Source organism: Pteropus alecto, unplaced genomic scaffold (genome assembly GCF_000325575.1).
Source record: "Pteropus alecto unplaced genomic scaffold, ASM32557v1 scaffold13, whole genome shotgun sequence".
NCBI lineage: Eukaryota > Metazoa > Chordata > Mammalia > Chiroptera > Pteropodidae > Pteropus > Pteropus alecto.
In genome coordinates, this window is record NW_006434373.1 from 11,671,949 (window position 1) to 11,690,946 (window position 18,998).

The 18,998-nt window shown below is 39.2% G+C and overlaps 1 protein-coding gene across 1 annotated transcript in view; it reads right to left on the reverse strand.

Annotated features, from left to right (window-relative positions):
- The window catches only part of FARP1 (FERM, ARH/RhoGEF and pleckstrin domain protein 1), a 225,755-nt gene that overhangs the window by 83,505 nt on the left and 123,252 nt on the right, over window positions 1–18,998 (reverse strand). Inside the window, exon 3 of the mRNA XM_015587343.2 lies at window positions 11,584–11,688. Within this exon, the coding sequence (XP_015442829.1) occupies window positions 11,584–11,688 (105 nt within the window). The remainder of the gene's footprint in view (window positions 1–11,583; window positions 11,689–18,998) is intronic.

Genomic DNA, 18,998 nt, shown 5'->3' on the forward strand with positions numbered 1-18,998 from the left:
CTTAAACATACAAATTCTGAGGGCACACAATTCGGCCCATAACAGCTATCTTCCACAATTTGATTTCAACACAGCTTTCCAACCCCATCTTCCCTTGCTTGCCTACATTTTAGTCAGGCTCCCTGTTTTCCTTCGATTCCTGTTAATATTACTTCCTTCCTTTGGAATGTGTTTTCTGCACTGAAATACTGTTAGGTGAGAAGAAATGCCTTAATGCCTAGGCATTAAAAGCAAGGCAAGATGAATCCCTGTTCCCAAAGCCATTCTCTTCGTTCCCTAAACATCTTTTGTTCTTTTATTTTGGTGAGTGACATTTTGGGTGGTTTTTGTGGCAACTGAAATATCTGAGGTATTTTGGTAAGGGTCTCATTAGAAGAGTCAGTTACCTGATATCCGAAAGGAGTCCAGGAAGAGATTATATCTTGAGCACCTACTGTGTTCCCAGGCACTGGATAGGAACTTTATATGTCCTCACTAAATATTCATAACAATGTGGTCATTTTACACAAGGAAGCCAAACTCAGAAAGCATATTTAAGTTACACAGCTGGGATTTAACATCAAGTCCATTTGATTCCAAATCTCTGTTTTTTCTGCAATATAATATCCTGCCCCTCCAAAAGCTAAAGGACTCAAGAGACGCTCAACTCTCATCTTCATGTTTAAAAATCAAAACTGCATATAACAAAAATTTTCATCAACTATAACATATATAGGAACCAGATAAAATAGGTTATAGAAAATTATCTAATATCTAGAATTCATTACTACAAATTAGTCTTTCTTCAGGCTCCTAGAAGAACATTTTTTTTGAAATTTTTGGTAATAATTTGTTTGAATGTAATTTTTCATATTAATCTTAATTATTTTATTGATTTTACATTTGGTTATATTTAAAAGATATCTTAAGTGTGGCTTTAAAAAAATCTATTGAGATTTCTGATTCTGGTCAAACTAGAGTGAAAGGGACCAAAAAATGAAAAAAATACATAACAACAGATCTGAAGACTTAGGACACCAGGCAATGAGAAATAGTGATTCCTGAGAGATAAAATAATTATGATACTCACAGTTGCCCCAGCCTTCTCCTTTGAGTAAGTTTCTAGACTGTAGTACAAGGAGGAAAAACCTGTCAAAATGCATGAGTTGAAGAGAAGGGGCTGAGAGAGCAGGGGACACCAAGGTAGCGAGATATCATAGGAGAGTCCCGGAGTAGAAAGCTCTTTTCAGAAAGAGTATGTAGGAGAGCACAGAGGGCTACCCTTGAGTAATCAGCTGAATACTGATCAATGTATGCTTGTGAGAAAAGTACACAAGACTGGGAAAAAGAACTATTGAAAAGATTAGAGGTAACAGTGCCTGATGTTCACACAGGGCCAGGAAAACTATCTATTCTAACCAGCCAGAAAGGAAGTCCTCATGGTTCATGGGCATTGGGAAGAGCAGTGGTCCCCAATCTTTATGGCACCAGGGACGGGTTCTCCTATGAGAATCTAATGCCTGATGATCTGAGGTGGAGCTGAGGCAGTGATGCTTGCGCTGAGGAGCGGCTGCAAATACAGACGAAGCTTTGCTCGCTTGCCCGCTGCTCACCTCCTGCTGTGCAGCCTGGTTCCTAACAGGCCACTGGACTGGTATTGGTCCACTGCCTGAGGGTTGGGGACCTCTGGGATAGAGTACCTAAGGGTAATCCCTCAGCAGTGGGGAATAATTTACACAGAATGCACATCATGCCAGTCCCACCTAACAAATCTTAAAAGATCTGAAAGTACTAAATTGTTTCCAAATAACTGCATCCTAGAACACTCAGATTTATAGGAATACAAAATATTTCAGCATTCGACAAGGTAAAATTCACAGTATCTGACATCCACGAAAAAAATCAATAGGCAAAAAGAGGAAAATATGATCCCAAAATCAAATCTAGTTAGAATTGACGTATGTAACAGAATTAGTACAGGACATGAAGACAATTACAATTATATTCTCTATGTTGAAAAGATTGAAATCTAGAAAATATATTTTAAAAAGACCCAGACTGAACTTCTAGATATGAAAACTACATTGTGTGAGATAATTTTTTTTTTAAACTGGACAAAATTAAAATCAAATTAGACACTGCAGAAGAAATACTAATGAACTTGAAGACCTAGCAATAAAAACAATCCAATATGAAACAGAAAAATTACAAAAAAAATTAACAGAGAAGCAGAGAACTGTAGAACTATTTTAGGCAGCTGAAAAGTGGGAGTCTCAAAGGAGAAGAGATGCAAGGGAAGAACAAAGGAGAGTAGAGTATTAAAAGAAAGAATAGCTGAAATTTTTCCAAATTTGATAAAAATCATAAATCCACAGATCCAAGAACCTCAGCAAAACTCAAGCATAATCTGAAGAAAACTTCATGGAAGAATATTATAATCCAATTGCTCAAATTGAAGCAATGATAAACGGAAAATCTTAAAATCAGCCAGAGAAAAAGAGACATTATGTACAAAAAGGAACAAAAATAAAGATGACAGTAAGTTTCTTGTCAGAAACAATGCAAGTGAGAATGCAGTGAAGCAAAAAATTTAAAGAAAACAAAATTCGTCTTAAAATTTGGCACCCGGGAAAAAAAATGTCTTTCAAAAAGGAAGGCAAAATAAAGACTCCTGCAGATGTATGAAAGTTTTGAGAGAATTCATCAACAGAGCCACGTAACAAGAAATGTTAAAAAAAGTCCTTAAAGCAGAAAGAAAATACCAGATGGAAATCTGTGTCTACAGATGAATAACACCAAAATGTCAATTTATGACATGTTTTAAAGATTTATTAGTTATATCTCTACAAAAAACGAAAATAATAATAGTATAAGATTATAAACTCATGTAAAAGAAAACTGTATGACAACAATAACAAAAAGGTCAGAAATGGGAAAATGGAAGTATATACTATTTTAAGTTTTTTTATACTGTATGTGAAGTAGCATAATATAACTTGAAGGCAGGCTCTGATAAATAAAAGATGTATATTACAAACCCCCAAAAAACCATTAAAGTTACAAATCAAAGAGTTATAGCTTATAAGCCAACAAAGAAAGTAAAGTGGAATCATTAAAACATCCTATTAATCAAAAGGAAGGCAGAAAAAAGGACCAAAGAATGGACAAAATAGAAAACAAATAGCAAGATGACTGATTTGATTCATGTCATTAAATGCAAACGGTCTAAACATCCCCAATTAAAAATCAGAATTGTCAGACTGGACAAAAAAGTAACTGTATGCTGCCTGTAAGAAATGCACTGCAAATATAAGACACAAATAAGTAAAAAGGACAGGGAAGAAAAAAGGTATATCATGCTAACAATAATAACTTTTAAAAACTAAAGTGGCTATATTTGGATCAGACAATCAGAATCAAGGATATCACCAGAGATAAAGAAGGTAATTTCTTAATAATGAAGAAGTCAATCAAGAGGATATAAAAATCTTAAATATTTATACACTTAAAAACAGAACTTTAAAATACATGAAGCAAAAACTGATCAACTGCAAAGAGAAATAGACAAATTCACAATTACAGTTTGAGATTTTAACACCTCTCTCTAGCCGTGGGAAGGCCAGCCCCTCCCCAGTCAGCAAGGCCCCAGACACCAGAACATCAAGAACAATGAAAACAAGAAAATGTTGAAGGAAAAGATCATTGGTTGCTAGGGGCTCAGAGGGGAGGCAGGGATCGATAAGTGGAACACAGGATTTTTTTTCAGGGCTGTAAAGCTATTCTTTATGATATTCTAATAGTACATACATGTCATTGTACATTTGGCAAAACCTACAGAATGTACAACACGAAGAATGGACCCTCAGGTAAACCTTGTACTGTAATAATCATGTATTAGTACAGGCTCACTGATTGTAACATGCGTATCATACTCATGCAAAACGTTAATAGAAGACACGGTATGTGTTGAGGGAGGGCAGTATATGGGACCTCTCTGTACTTTCTACTCAGTTTTTCTTTAAACCTAAAAGTTCTCTAAAAATTAAAGTCTATTAATTAAAAAAAAAAACAAAATGGAAACGAAAACCACATATCTTCCTTCCAGCTTAAGAAAAGAACATTATCCATAGCTCTATTTTCCCAGAGATCTGTCCTTCGCCCACACTCTCTGCTCAAGGAGAGCTTTGCCTCCTCTGGGACCTGCCCTGTCAACATAGCCACTGTCGATCAAACCACAGTGTGGCCCTGTGTGGTGACCGAGCCATTCCACACTTTAACCTGTCCTTGGTTCTGCAATACTCTCATCCTTTATACCTGGCACAGTCAGCAAGGAGTCCCACCTGGCCTCAGATGTCTGAAGTCAGACCCCTCAGGAAGAAACAAGGTCAGGAGGCTACAACTACACATAGGTGAAGGAAGTCCATCTGGCTCCAGTGGGGATGGGAAACCACCTGTCATCCCAAGGAGCCATGCTTTCTGTGACCTCAAGCCTCTAGGAATCATGTCTGCTGCTATGGATGAAACTGTGCCCCTTGAGAATTCCTATGTTGAAGTCTTAAATCCCAGTGTGACTATATCTGGAGATAGGGTCTTTAAAATGTAATCAAGATTTAATAAGGTCATAAAAATAGGTCCCTGATTCAATAGGACGGTGTCCTCATAAGAAGAGGAAGAGATATCTCCCCCTCCTTCTGCCTGTCCCCATCCCTTTCACCCATGTGAGGACGCAGTGAGAAGGTGGCCATCTACAGGCCAGAAGGAAGGTCCTTACCAGAATCTGACCATGCTGGTACCCTGATCTCACACTTCCAGCATCTAATACTGTGAGAATTAAACGTCTTTTGTTCAAGCCACCCAGTATTTTGTTACGGCAGCCCAAGCTAAGACACCTACCAATGACAAAACTTTTCTCCTGGCATGGAGAATATAAAATGAACAAAAAGATGACGATCTTCTTCCTGAGATTTACCAATATCTATTTATTAGAAATCAAAAATTTTTATCAGGTCACTAAGCAATGTAGCTTTACTTAAAGATTGGTGGGCCAGCCTCATTGGTTTCTGAGCTAGAATGGCAAGGACAAAATATAGCAGATAACTGAGTGCCTACTAAGTATAAGGAATTCTGCTGAACTCATGACTGTAAAGTATCTGAATTAATCCTGATGATAACTTTGCAAAATCATCATTTATTAATCTTAGCTCAGGATCTACCCAGCTGCTAAAGGACAAAGCAAATGTTTAAACAGGTGTACAGGCCACAATGCAGAGCTTTTCCCACTATCCTCAGCAGGCCAATGAGGTAAATCTCACTTATGCACCTGTTTCTGCCACAGAGATGCATGCAGCTCTTTGTGGTGGGAAATAGGAGGAAGGCAGCCGAGGGAAGCAGAGAGCACTTACACTGGCTGAGACAGGCCTGTATGTGAATCCTGCTTATCAACCTGGTTACACAGTACCTTGTCAAGTACTAGGCAACTGACCTCTTTGAATTTGCTCACTGTAAAATGTAGATGATAAAATGCTTACCTCAGAGAAATATTATAAGCAGAGGTTGGCAAACTAAGGCCCATGAGCCAAATTCAGCCTACCACACGTGTGGGTATAGCCTGAGAACAAAGACTAACTTTTATGTTTTTAAGTGGTTGGAAAAAAAAAAAAAAAACAAAGGAAAAATTATATTTCATGACATGTAAAAACCTTATGAAATTCAAATGTCCATGCCCGTAAGTAAAGTTTCATTGCAATACAACCAAGCTCATTTATTTACATATTGTCTATTTCTGCTTTTGTGCTGCAGTGGCAGAGTTGAATAGTTGCCATAAAGACAGTACTGCCTGCAAAGCCCAACATATTTACCATTGGTTTTTGCTGACCCCTAAGATGAAGAAGAAATGAGATGTATTTAGGTTAATAGCAGAGTCCACGGCACACACAAACTCAAGGACAGTTAGCTCTCTGAGCTCATCCCAATGGCAACCTAATGTCTTCCGGACCTTTTTCCACCTTTCAGACTTTAGGTACAAATGGGCTGGCATAGTAAATACAGGGTCTTGGTTCCTGGGATCAACAGTGTTTCGACCACGGAAAGCCCAATCAATTTCTTAAGAGCTGATGAAAAGACGCCTCTGCTCCTGTGGGAGCAATCTCACGGGGATGGCTGCCTGGACTTAAGGCCAGCAGCAGGCCAAACATGCATGCAAACACAGCAGTTAACTCCATTAATGGACAAGCCACAGAACAAGTCTAGTTAAGGGCAGAGCATAATTGATTATTTACTAGTTATCTCTAGTTTACTTCCAATCTTGAGAAGTACATTCTAGACCATGGAAAGCGCCAGTTTTCCCCGTAAGCTTTTCCAAACCCTTACTATGCAGAATGCCCTGCTGTGGGCTATTTACATGACAGAAATGATGAGCAGGGCAGGGAAAGGGCTGGAATTCAAGTTGCCTGACTTGTTGCCTAGGGACAGAGGTCCACAACCTTGTATGTCAGGGCCTGTGTGGGACAACCAGTTTTCCCACATCTTATCCACAGACATATGGGCAAAAACAGTTGTGACAGCCCACGTTTGAGCATTTTAAGACCAACCATGCTTGTTCGTGGTTTGTCAGATATGTGAGCAGCCTCCCACATAAAGCTTAACAAAGGTAATAATCACAATGGTACTATTGAAAACTAACCATGACGACACACTCATGTTCACTGCAGCATTATTCATAACAACTGAGAGGAAGAAGCAACCTGAGTGCTCATCAGATGAATGGATAAGCAGAATGTGGTATATCCAAACGATGGAATGCTATTCAGTCTTAAAAAGGAAGCCCTGTCATATCCTACAAGATGGATGAACCTCGAAGACAACTGACTCAAGTGAAATAAGCCAGTCACAAAAAGACAAATCCTGCATGATTCCACTTGTATGAGGTCTCTAAAGTAGCCAAACTCATAGAAACAGAAAGTAGAACGGGGGTTGCCAGAGGCTAGGAGGAAGGAAGGTGGTGTTTGCTGTTCGGTGGGTATGGAGTTTGTTTTGCAAGATGAAGTTCTAGAAATCTGTTGCATAACAATGTGAATATACTTCCCTGTACTTATGTATATAGTTAACGTTCCTATTATATACTCAAAAATAATTAAGACGGTAGATTTCATGTTTGCTGTTTCTAATCATAGTAAAAAAAAATAATAATAATAATGATGATGAGAATAACAGTTTCCATAACTAACACTTTCTGAAAACTTTACTAGGCCCCAGACATGGGGTTACATGCTGATAGATATTATCATGTTTGATCCTTTCAAAAATCCCAAAAAGTGGGCACTAATGTCCCCATTGTACCCCGGAGCAAAGCGAGGCTCTATAGGGGCCATCACCTGTCCCGGTCACCCTTTGAGGGCTGGCGCCCTGACTGCAGAGTTGCTTTCGTCCATAGCTGCAATGTGCCACCGCCTGGCTAGAAAGCCGGCGTTTTGACAGAATCTGGGAAGGAGACAGAAACTATATAACACAAATCTTAAATTTTCAAGCACCTTTACTGAGAGCAGAGGTGAAAATCCAGCTAGAGTGCATTGTTTTCCCACGTGACAGGCTCTTCCTCAGTTCATCCAATCAAGACTTGTCCTTAGCTTTTCTGAAACAGATTCTGTCAGCCAGCCTCTAGGTGCTTTATGGGCCATGTTTTTGCCCCCATGTGCTTTTATTTCATTGTATTTTGGGGATCAACTTATGCTGAAGTTTTATATATCTATATATTGAAATTTTATATATGCACGCATGCATATAAAATGCATGTTATAAATGTACAGTGCACTGAATTTTTATAAACTGACTGTATCCAGATCAAGAAACAGAACATGGCCAGGAGGACCCCAGAAGATATCCTACTACTTGTCTCCAGTCACTTACACTGTCCACCTAACATCACACATCGATTTTGTCAAAACAACTTATTTTTAAATTTTTATGAAATTAGCTCTCAGGTTGGAATTTCATATTTGACAGAAAGCAAAATATAGAGATATGGTCAGAATGGAATGGTGATTGAGAGCATGGGCTTGTACTTAGACAGATTTGAACTTGAATCCCGGCTCTATCATTTCCTGGCTATGTGTCTTTGTGACTTAACTCTCTCTAAGCCTTAGCTTCCTCATCGGAAAAGGGGTATGTAGTAGGCCTGTCTGGAATGAATGAAATAGTATAAGTAACTCAATATGATGCCTTGCACAGAGTTATTACTCTCTAGAGCAAGTGTTGGCAAACTATGGTTTCCTGTATTATAAAGTTTTATTGGAACAAAGCCACATCCATTCATTTACATATTGCCTATGGCTGCTTCTGCACTACAAAAGCGGACATGAATAGTTGCAATAGAGACCCCATGGCCATTAGGCCTATGTATAGTATTTACTATCGGGCCCCTAACAAAGGAAGTTTGCTGATCTTTGTTTTAGAATGTGGGCCATGTTCACTGTTGTGTCCACAGTGACGAGGACAATGTAGTGCATGATAAGCACTCTTGTGGTGGCTTTTATTCGTATTATGTGCAACAAATAAACACCTATCTCTTTAAGTCATCATTATTGGGTTTTCTGTATTTTGCAGTTGAGCAGATTTCTAAACAGTATTGTAAAGGATGCAGCGAAATCCTAAAAATCAAGCCTGATAAAATGAAAGAAGCCAGCCCTCTAGGTACCCAGAAAGATCAACAGATTGTGAATTCTAGCAAAGAGAAGCACCTATGATTAACAAAAAAGGCACCGAATTTGGGGTCAGAAGACGATCTTTAGAATCCTAGCTCTGCCATTAGCTAGTTGGTTGACCCAGAAACAGAACAATTCTCAGAATCTTAGTATCCTCACCACTGCTGATTTATAGTTTAGAAAGGCAACTCCAGCTGGATCAGAACAGGGCAAGATTAGAGTCAGAAAAACCATTAGGACCTTGCAGTAGTTCAGTCACGATTAGAAATAATGAGATAAGATGTCTTCAAGTATTTTGAGAATAATTATTTTAACAAAATAAGTTTATAAAACAATGTTCCATAGAACTTGCTATATAGCATTGTAATTATTTGTTTCCTTATCTCCATTACTAGACTGTGTGCTTCTAATGAATGGAAATCATAATTACTTCTTGGGGTCACTTTATATCTTATGTTTTCTAGAGTATGAAGTGTGATGACTGACACTGTGTAGGTGCAAAATAATTCTTAGAAGAATACATGCACGTGGAAGTAGGTTTTGGCCCATCTCTGTTCATTTGCCACAACAGAAAAATGACTGGGAGTCAGGGAGCCTTAGATTTAACTTAAGCACTAGAAAATGGTCAATGGAGTATTTGGAGGTAGGAATAAATTGAGAAAACACAATTTGCATCTATTTTTAGGTATGTGACAGATTCACTCATCTACCACCTACCTGCCTATCCTCCTCCTTCTGCTCCTTGCTTGCAATGCTTTATTCCCTTGCCCTGTGATGTCTCTCTCTCCTATCTGTACCTCCTCTAAGGATTCTTCCAGCTCTATCCATCCCTTAAATACTGGTGTTCCAGTCTTGCCTCATCCTTTTCACTCTCATCCAATTTCGGAGCTTCAATCAATATTTAAAATAATCATCAGATTCTTGAATTTCAGCTCAGATATCTTTCCTGTGCTCCAGGAGATACATCTACTGGTACTGCCTGCTGGACGTCTCCACTGCAACGTCCACTGATACGCCCACTCCTCCTGCCTGGGATGAAGCTCACTGTCTTCCCTTCTTCATGGACATACTCTGAAACTTTCCATCTCTAGTGACTCGTACTACTGTCCACCCAGATGGGAAAGTGAGAAAACCCAGCTCCGCTGAGCGCTCTTTCCCCAATAAACCTTTACCACTCCTCCCCAGTCTCTTGAATTCATCCACCTCCCTTTAGGCCCCACCTCAATTTTCCCTCACTTCCATCCAGCACCACCTCCTGCCTGAAACACTGCAAGCTCCTGACAGCTTTCCTTATTCCAGTCTTGTCTTATTCCAGTACAGCTACAGTTCTCTTTCTAAACTATACATCAGATCACATCATGTTCCCTTTAAAACGCATTCAACAGCTACTCAAACACGTTAGCTTGGTACAGACTGTGCCATCCAACTCAATAGCTGCCAGCTTCGTGTGACTACTGAGCACTTGGAATATGGCTGGTCTGAATTCAGAGTGGCTGTGTCAAATACATACCATGCTCAAAGACTCAGAGTGAAAAAAAACGTGAAATATCTTATGCATAGTTAACAAGTGCTAGAAAATTTGAAATTCTATCTGTGGCTCATTTTATATTTGTTATATAGCAATGGTATAAAAAATCCTATGAGATCTGGTTCCCTGCTTACCTTTCAACTTCCTGTCTCTCACTTCCTTCCCAAGAGCCTTCCTATGCTCTTACACCCACCTTCCCTCTATACTCTAGTCTGTTTGCAGGTTCCTGAATAGATCACTTGCTTTCTGCTCTTTGTACATGGGGTGCCACCTCTCCCCAGAATATTCTATTAGGTCGACTCCTTCTGGTCTCAAGGGACTCAGTTTCACAACACCCGGGAAGGACATTCTGAACACAAATGTTGTTTGTTGGCTCCACTGCTCAATGCCCCCTGGCTGCAGTGGAGCACATGTTACATGCCCTGTACTGGCCACTAACTAAACTTGACGCCCTAACTGAATTATACACTTTCTGCATCTTACTATTACTTGATCTCCAGCGCAGTAGCTACCAAAAGTTCTAGGTATTCAGCATGTACTCAATGAAAGAATAAACAGAAATATGGTCAAGTTTATAGCCTTTAAAAGGGTGTCTAGCAACAGGTAGGTTCATATACAGCTTAAAAATATCATCAGCCAAGAGATACATAACAGCAAGCTTTGTTCTAAATTGAGTTCGAATCAGTGAAACCTTTTTAAAGAACAATCTGACATATTCAGCAAACTTTAAAATGGTTAAACTCATGAATTAAGCAATTCCATGACTCTGGATCTGAACTACTGAAACACTTGAGTATTTGCCATAGGTGCAAACAAAATTTACTAGTATGTTCCCTGTAGCATCATTTGTAATAGCAAAAGACTGAGAACAACTTAAGCATCCAATCATTTATATTAGAGGTTGTAGGTTATGGCATATCCATTCAGTGAAATAGCATGAAATTGTAAAAAAAGAAGTACACTCTTTACGTGCTGAAAAGGAAAGATCTTCATGATACATTAATGGAGAGGGAGGGAAAGGATAGGATACTGTGTATTGTTACATAATAATAGCGTATTTCAAAAACAATGTGTGCGTATACGTATACACAGATTTTTAACAGAAAGATACACAGAAACTGTAATGGTGGTCCCTGGAGGGAGCAATAAAGGAAATGGATGAATGAGAGACCACATCTTCATTGTGTATTTTCTTTGAATCTGCTAACACTGTGCACAACTACTTTCAAAAAAAAAAAGAAAAAAAGATTAAAAGGGCTTTCAGGGTGGTTTTCCTCTATATATTTCTGTACGATCAAGGAAAGATCCCAATTACTCCCTCCCTTCTCCCTAGTCAAATAGATAGTAAAAGTAGCAACATCGTTTAACATCGCCTACCGTGATCTTTTTGTGGTCAGGAAACTCGAGGCCAAAATAGTCACCTTCCACGAGGTTGAGGTGGTTGCAAACTGCATCCAGCAACACTTTCCCTGGGGCTCTTTGCTGGGAACAGAAACAACAGCAGTTACGCCCTCGGAGACAGGCAGGGATGAAAACAGACCATAACTCCCACTACAGGAAGCCCCTTCACTGCAGAGTCTTCGGGTCCTCTGCAGCTTGCCACCACCCACCTCCCTGACACCCCGACCACCAGCCTCGTGCACACTGCTGGGGGCCCCTTCTCCTGCTGTTCTCACACTTAGGTGAGAACCTCTGCCATTTCTCCTCGCCCTGATCCTGGGCACCACACCCTTTTTAAAAATAATACTTCATTTTTTTCTTAGAGCAGTTTCAGGTTTACAAAAAAACTGAGCACAAAGTAGAGAGTTCCTAGATACAGCTCCCCAGCACACATATAGTGTCCCGTTATTAATGTCCTGCATTAGTGGGGTATAGTTGCTGTAATTATTGAACCAATATTGATACATTATTATCACTCAAAGTCCACTGTTTACATTAGGGTTCACTTTTTCTGTTGTATAGTATAGATACCATAACAGTATCATCATCCTAAAAATCCACTGTGCTCCATCCATCCAACCCTTATCCCCTTCCTCCTTAACCCCTGACGACCTCTGATCTTTTTACTCTCTCCATAGTCTTGCTTTTTTAGAACATCATGTAGCTGGAATCACAAAGAAGGTAGACTTTTCAGATTGACATCTCCCACTTAGCAGTGTACACCTAAGTTTCCTTCATGTCTTTTCATGGCTTGAACGCTAACTTCTTTTTATTTCTGAATAATATTCCATTGTCTGGATGTACCACAGTTTATGCATTCACCTGTTAAAAGACATCTTGGTTGCCCAAGTTTTGGCAATTATGAATAAAGCTGCTATAAATATTTGTGTGCGGGTTTTATGTAGATATGTTTTCAACTCATGATCTCATACCCTTTTTGCAGCCATTGAAACCCTACTCTGTGCTTCTCTCCTCCATGAATATGGCAGAATTTATGCCTTTCTTCTCTAGGTTCCCATAATGCTCTGTGCCGACGCTCATCTAGACTACAAATATATTGAAGGCAAAGGCCATATTTTATTAATCCCTCTATACACAATGCTTAAAGACCAATTTCAATCAATTTTGTTGAAATGAATAAACAAATCAATAAAAGTTACTCATCCCACTATATTACATATAGTTAAATATCTATGATTCTGCCTCCCCAATTAAATTATGAGCTATTTAATCACCTTTATATTCCTACTGCCTAGCAAGACACCTGGCACTCAATCAATGTCTGCTGAAATCAACAATACACATATATTTTCTATATACTGAATCTATAAGGAAAGGGAATATGATCTATAAGAACTAAATTTCTACCCTAAAAGCTTAGACTCATATGCCTTGGTTGCTCTTCACTATCCAGTGGACTCCTAATGACCCACTAATAAAATGGGTCCAATTCCACCACATCGCTCAAACACTGGGAAAAAAAGTGTTTCAAAACACGGTCATCTCCACTTTTACATTTTCACCACCCCTCTGAGAAAAGCAGAGCATTTTAGGAACCAATTAGTAACCCAGGAGACTGGCAGTGAGAGCCAGCCTGACAAGCACAACGATGCCCATGTCCACAGGCGGCTTCACTGTGACCTGAGGAGTATCCAAGATGCTTCAGTGTCCAGTGACAAAGCATCTTTTTTTAACAGAACCAATTTATGCTCCCATAATTCCTCATTATTGAAATCTAGAAGATATTCACTATCTAAGGGCATGCAATATTCTCCATGGATAATTCCAAATTCACCAGGCTCTGGGCTTTGAATGCCTGGTCCAAAGGTTACTGGTAGAATTATTTCACTTGCACTAATGGCAGGAGTAACATGTGATTGAGTTAAACCCCATTCTCCTCTGTCAAACAGACCCTGCCCCTCGTACACACCTGCATTTATACAGTAGACTTAGAGCCACAGGGATTACTGGTCAGCAATCTTATTTTCCATCTCTTTGGTTTACCACTGTGCCCTACTCACTCATGCTGAGAGCACTTGGGAATTCAACAGCCAAGCTAAAGCAGGGTCCTAGGTTCAAGTTCTCACACCTGCCTCCAAAGACCTTCAAGAATAACTGATGCACAGCTCCTTGTTCTAGGCCTCCCTCTCTGTCCAGTAAAATCTGCAGACCTTAATAAGAATGTTATTAAAAAGGGCTAGGGGCTAAGAAGTTGCGGAAGAACTCCTAGATCATGTTTTTAAAGACCACATTCCAGTTTCACAATGCTTCTTTCTCACAATTCTTGACATTTACTATTTGTTACAAAATGAACCACCAATTATCTGACCAGCTGGCGAGCACTCACATTTCCGAAGAATTCCTAGTACTAAGTGAATTTGATAACTTCATCTAGATTTACAGTCTGGGAAATGAGACTTTACAATTCAACACTGGAAGTCTAAACAAGTAAAAAGTCAATATACAATGGATGTCTTTATAGACATGATATTCAACTAAGCACCTTATGGAACACACAGAAGAGAGGCAGACTTACCTATCTGAACTGGGTCCTTTACTGAGTGAGCAGAGATTTTTGTGAACATATCGAGCATATCTTGGAAATAGTAAGAGACTGGAAATAGATGCTTGGAATCTAGTTAATAAATGACATAACTCTGGTCTCATTTCTTAATGATTTCCTTAAAATTTATTATTTTGTACAAATCCTTTGTACAAAATGACCGTTTTATGGTACCAAAATTTTTATATGGGGGAAGTTAATTTAGAGTTTGAATGATCATATAGCTTCTAAAATTTTTCGATAAAATAGATACCTACAAAGCATTATATGAATTCCTCTGTGAATGCTGGTAATTTTCAGGGAAATAAGAGAAGGCAGTGTGTAAGATCACTAGAAAGTATTGATAAAGGTTTAAATGCAGCCACTACATGATAACCTCATGGGTGAGTGGCCCTCAGCGTTAACGCCACAACATACACCAGGCGGCTACGATCTAAAATTCTTCCAGACATCATGATCCCAAAGTTCAGGGTCCCTGTTTCTCTTTCTCTTAGGAGTTGGGGTAGAACTGTCTGGGTGCATCCATGCACCCAGGGTTCCGTGCTGCCTCAGAGAGAGCATCTCAGAGAAGGGAAGAAGAAAAAGAGTTGCATCTTCATTCTTGAAAAATTATCCCTTCTTTTCTTCCTACAGTGGATTTACTCCATCCATCTGCAACATCATTTCTCCACACTTGTCTCCAGTGAATCTTTTGAACTTCACGCTAAAAGTAATTCTGTTCAAAATCATTCATGGAATGTAAAATGAACAGTGGTGACGATTGCACAACATTGTGAATGTACTTAATGCCACTGAACTGTATATTAAAAATAGCTATAATGGTAAATTTGATGTTAAGTATATTTTGCCACAATAAGTAAACGCAAAAGAAAAAGGCAAAAGAAAAAAAAAAGAAAAAAAGAAAAGAAAAAGGAATGGGGTTCACACTATAGATAGTTACTAACAACAGAATCTATTTAAATTATTTTTAAGAACAAGAAAATAAAGAATCCATTTTCTTTACATTAGATCTTAGGAAAATATTGAGGGGGAGGACCCAACTCAAGTGGAGTGGCTGCGAAGAGCCTTAGCACATGGAGAGAATGTGTGAATATCCACATGCGCACACTAAATGTTGGTAATATTTTTCAGCACAAAGAGCTCTTTTACATGTCTGGCAGAAAAAGCACAAAATGAACATGGTTGGAAGTAACCACAAATTATGCAATTGGTGCAGGCTTTGCACTGGAAATTGATGATGGGGTTTAAGGCTACAAATCCACAAGCTCTTTATTGCTAAAATGAATCTATAAGTAAGTCAATAAAGTCTGAATGGGGGAAAAGGTGGCAACAGCATAAATTAAATCGACAGAACATATAGTAGAGATCCTGAGGAAAATTCATCATAAAGGTATTTTCTCAAACAGTAACTTAAAGATATATACACACACGCATTTATATTTACAACTATACAAGCTATCATACATGAGGAAAGGAAATCAAGTTATTTAAGCATCATTAGTAATGGTTTAATATGAAAAGGATCTTATTGCAAATGAATTTTAAAAAAATTGTTCCCAAATGTCTGTTCTGGGCATAAGGGGACAGACCTTTAAGACTCCAAAAGTGTCTTAGAAACTGTGAGCCCCATATACTGCCAGTCTTGATTAAAATATTCTAGAAGTGTACTCCTTACAGAAATCAAATAGTTACACATCATCAGTGACAAGTAAAACTACATAATCCAATTGTATCACCTTTTTCTTATTGACTACTTTTAATTATGCTCCAAAAGACATATGAATTTTAATCTAGTGCACAAATAAGTTGGCTGATTTCAATCCATATGTCCCTATGCTTTCTGCATTTTGAATTGGCTTTTCATGGAATCCAATAAAAGTAAATTTTAAGAGGAGGTTTACATTCTTGGGGGACGTCTGGCAAGTAAGCACTGACTAATAAACAGTATGAACATTCACATACAGCTTCAAGCTATTAAAAACTGTGAATCAAAGTTGCTTTAGGTTATTGTGCTTTTGAAACATGTCTATGCCTTCAGGTTATTTCTGTTACATAAAGTTTTATGTGAGAATACTTTTTTCTTCCTCTAAAAGAATAAAGACACAATTGTTTCTGGGTTGGGGGTGTCTTCTCCTCCCTCCACCCACCTCTTCAAAGGGTCTGAACCAATGATTCGCTCCACTAGGAACAAGTAGTTTCTGCCTTTCTGAAATAATCGCAGACAAAAATCTATCTAGATAATGTTTGACTGGTTTTATAAAATTTGCATCTGCAGAGATTTCAGAGAGCTGTTTCTGGAAGTGTTTGTTTTTTTCTGGTTTGAGATTAATGTAACCATGACGACCATGGCATGGTCTTACCTAGCAGAAGGGAAGAGCTTCTCTCCAAGGCCTTGTCCCCCTTTTTCCTACCATTAATACTCATTAGAATATTGTTCAAATCCCCATAACTCACTAATCTTTAACACATCAGATCTCAGGGAGGTTATAACATTGCAGATTTTCTCGTGGCCCTTTGTCAGTTTTGGACCATGTGAGTAGAAGTATTAATAACTATGATGGCCGGAGAAGCCTGGGAGTAACCACATGTAAGTACTGTGCTAGGTACTCAGGAGATCAACATGAGAAGTGTCTCCCTTAATTACACCTCCATACTCCAAACCCAGCCACACTGGGGATTAGGGCTTTAATGTGTGAACTGGGGTGGGGGATGGCGGACACAGTTCAGTCCACAGCTCACGGAATGACGGAAGGACTGGAGACATTATCTACCTCCTAGGATCCATGTGAAAATTAAATAAAATAATGACTACAAAGCGTTTAGCAAAGGGCCTGGCATACAACACAAGTTCTCTATTATTATCACTGCTACTGTGATAGGAAATGTCAGCTTACAGAATTCATGGCAAGGGAAGGCATGACATTGAGAAGGCGGTCCCATTTCCCAGCCTCAAAGGATGGAAAACCTGGCTACCACATCGGTGTGCTGAGTGACAGTGTCGCCAAGGGCAGAGTCCATGCCTGGGTCCATGCTTATTCTGCCCTAGAATGCTGCTGGAGGTGATTCAGAGGAGCGCTTCTCCAATTTATGTGCTCAGTGATCACCTGCAGACCTTGGTAAGCTGCAGATGCTAGGGTAGGGCCTGAGAATCTGAACAAGCTCCCGGGGGATGCTGCCACTGGTGTGAAGATTGTGCTTTTTGAGTAGCAAGGTGCCAGTTGCATGATGAGTTGATACTGAATGACAGGTAGATCCTCAGACGTGCAGGGCTGGGTGGCTCTGTGGTCTCTTGCCTTGATTTTGGTTTGGGGCTAACATCAAGCTTAAGACTCAACCAGAGCAAAAAACACCAAATCCACTTTTATGAGCTGAATTGCATCCTTCAGAAAGGTATGTTTAAGTCCTAACACCCAGAACCTGTAAATGTGATCTAATTTGCAGATGTAATTAAGATGAAGTCATTAGGGTGGGCCCTAACCCAATATGGCTGGTGTCCTTATAATATGAAGACACAGACACACAGGTAGGTCATATGACAACGAAGGCAAAGACTGCGATGATGCACTGCGAGCCAAGGAATGCCAAGGATTGATGGCCCCCACCGGAAGCTGGAAGATGTAAGGAAGGATTCTACCCAGAGTCTCAGAGGGAGTGTGGCCCTGAGGACACCCTGATGTTGGACTTCTAGCTTCCAGAACTGTGGGAGAATTTCTGTTATTGTAAGCCACTAGTTGGTGGTACGTTGTTACAGCAGCCCTTGCAAACTTATACTGCCATTTTTCACGGTGCCGTTGTCTATCTCTTAGCCACATGGGGGCAGAGACAAAGCATTCATGTTCAGTACTGACCCTTTCAAATAAAGGGATTACAACAAAATAACAACTCAATAAGCAGATTTAAGATAACTTAAAAAGTCTGGCCTTCAAAATTTCTTGAACTAGATAATCAAATATACTCAGCGAGCAGACTAATTGCGAGTAGTAATTAATTTTTCCTGCTGTTACAAGGTTTTGGTTTTTTTTCTGTTGTTTTTTACTGTTGTTGCTTTAGATGTGACTGGCATTCTATAATTGAAGTTCTTTTTACAAGACAGTCTCTCTTTTGAGACCCTAGTGAGATAGGATTCAGGCTCAGAAGTCACACAGCTCACACACTTTCGAACCATCCCAGCTGTCCACACAGGGCGTAACCTTCCTAGCCCCTCTGTACATAGTCAGGAGCTGTCAATGAAGGGGAAATTCAAGGAGAGTACAATTTGAGAAATTCCCACCTCTCTGTCCATAAATGTGTATTTTTCACATTTTCACAGCACAAGGACTCTGCCAGACTGGACTTAATATAAACGATGAAAAGAATGTCAGACTTGTGGCTAAATATGGCAGACCGAATGCATGCAGCTCATCTCCACTATACTCAGAAACCTTGCTTAAAAAGCAGTAAAAGAAAAGAGGAATAAATTTATAGAAAACAGAAAATGAAAGAAGAGATATCAAGTGAGAGATTTCCCCCAAATTCTAGAAAATGACAGAGGAGAAAGCTAAAATCTAATTACAGCCGAGAAAAGAGTCAGCAGCCAAGTTACACAGAACTCCCTAAAAGGTCAGAAATGGGAGACGCCAGGTACTTCAAATAATGCAGGGTAGAGTAAAAAAGTTTTAAAAACACTGTAATTTGTATCTTCATATAGCTCAGAGTTTACACCTTAAAAAAAAACCAAAATGGTTATAAAAAGGAACGTTTGGATTAAAAGAGCTGTTAGAAGTAAAAAATAGCACAGCAGAAATAAAAA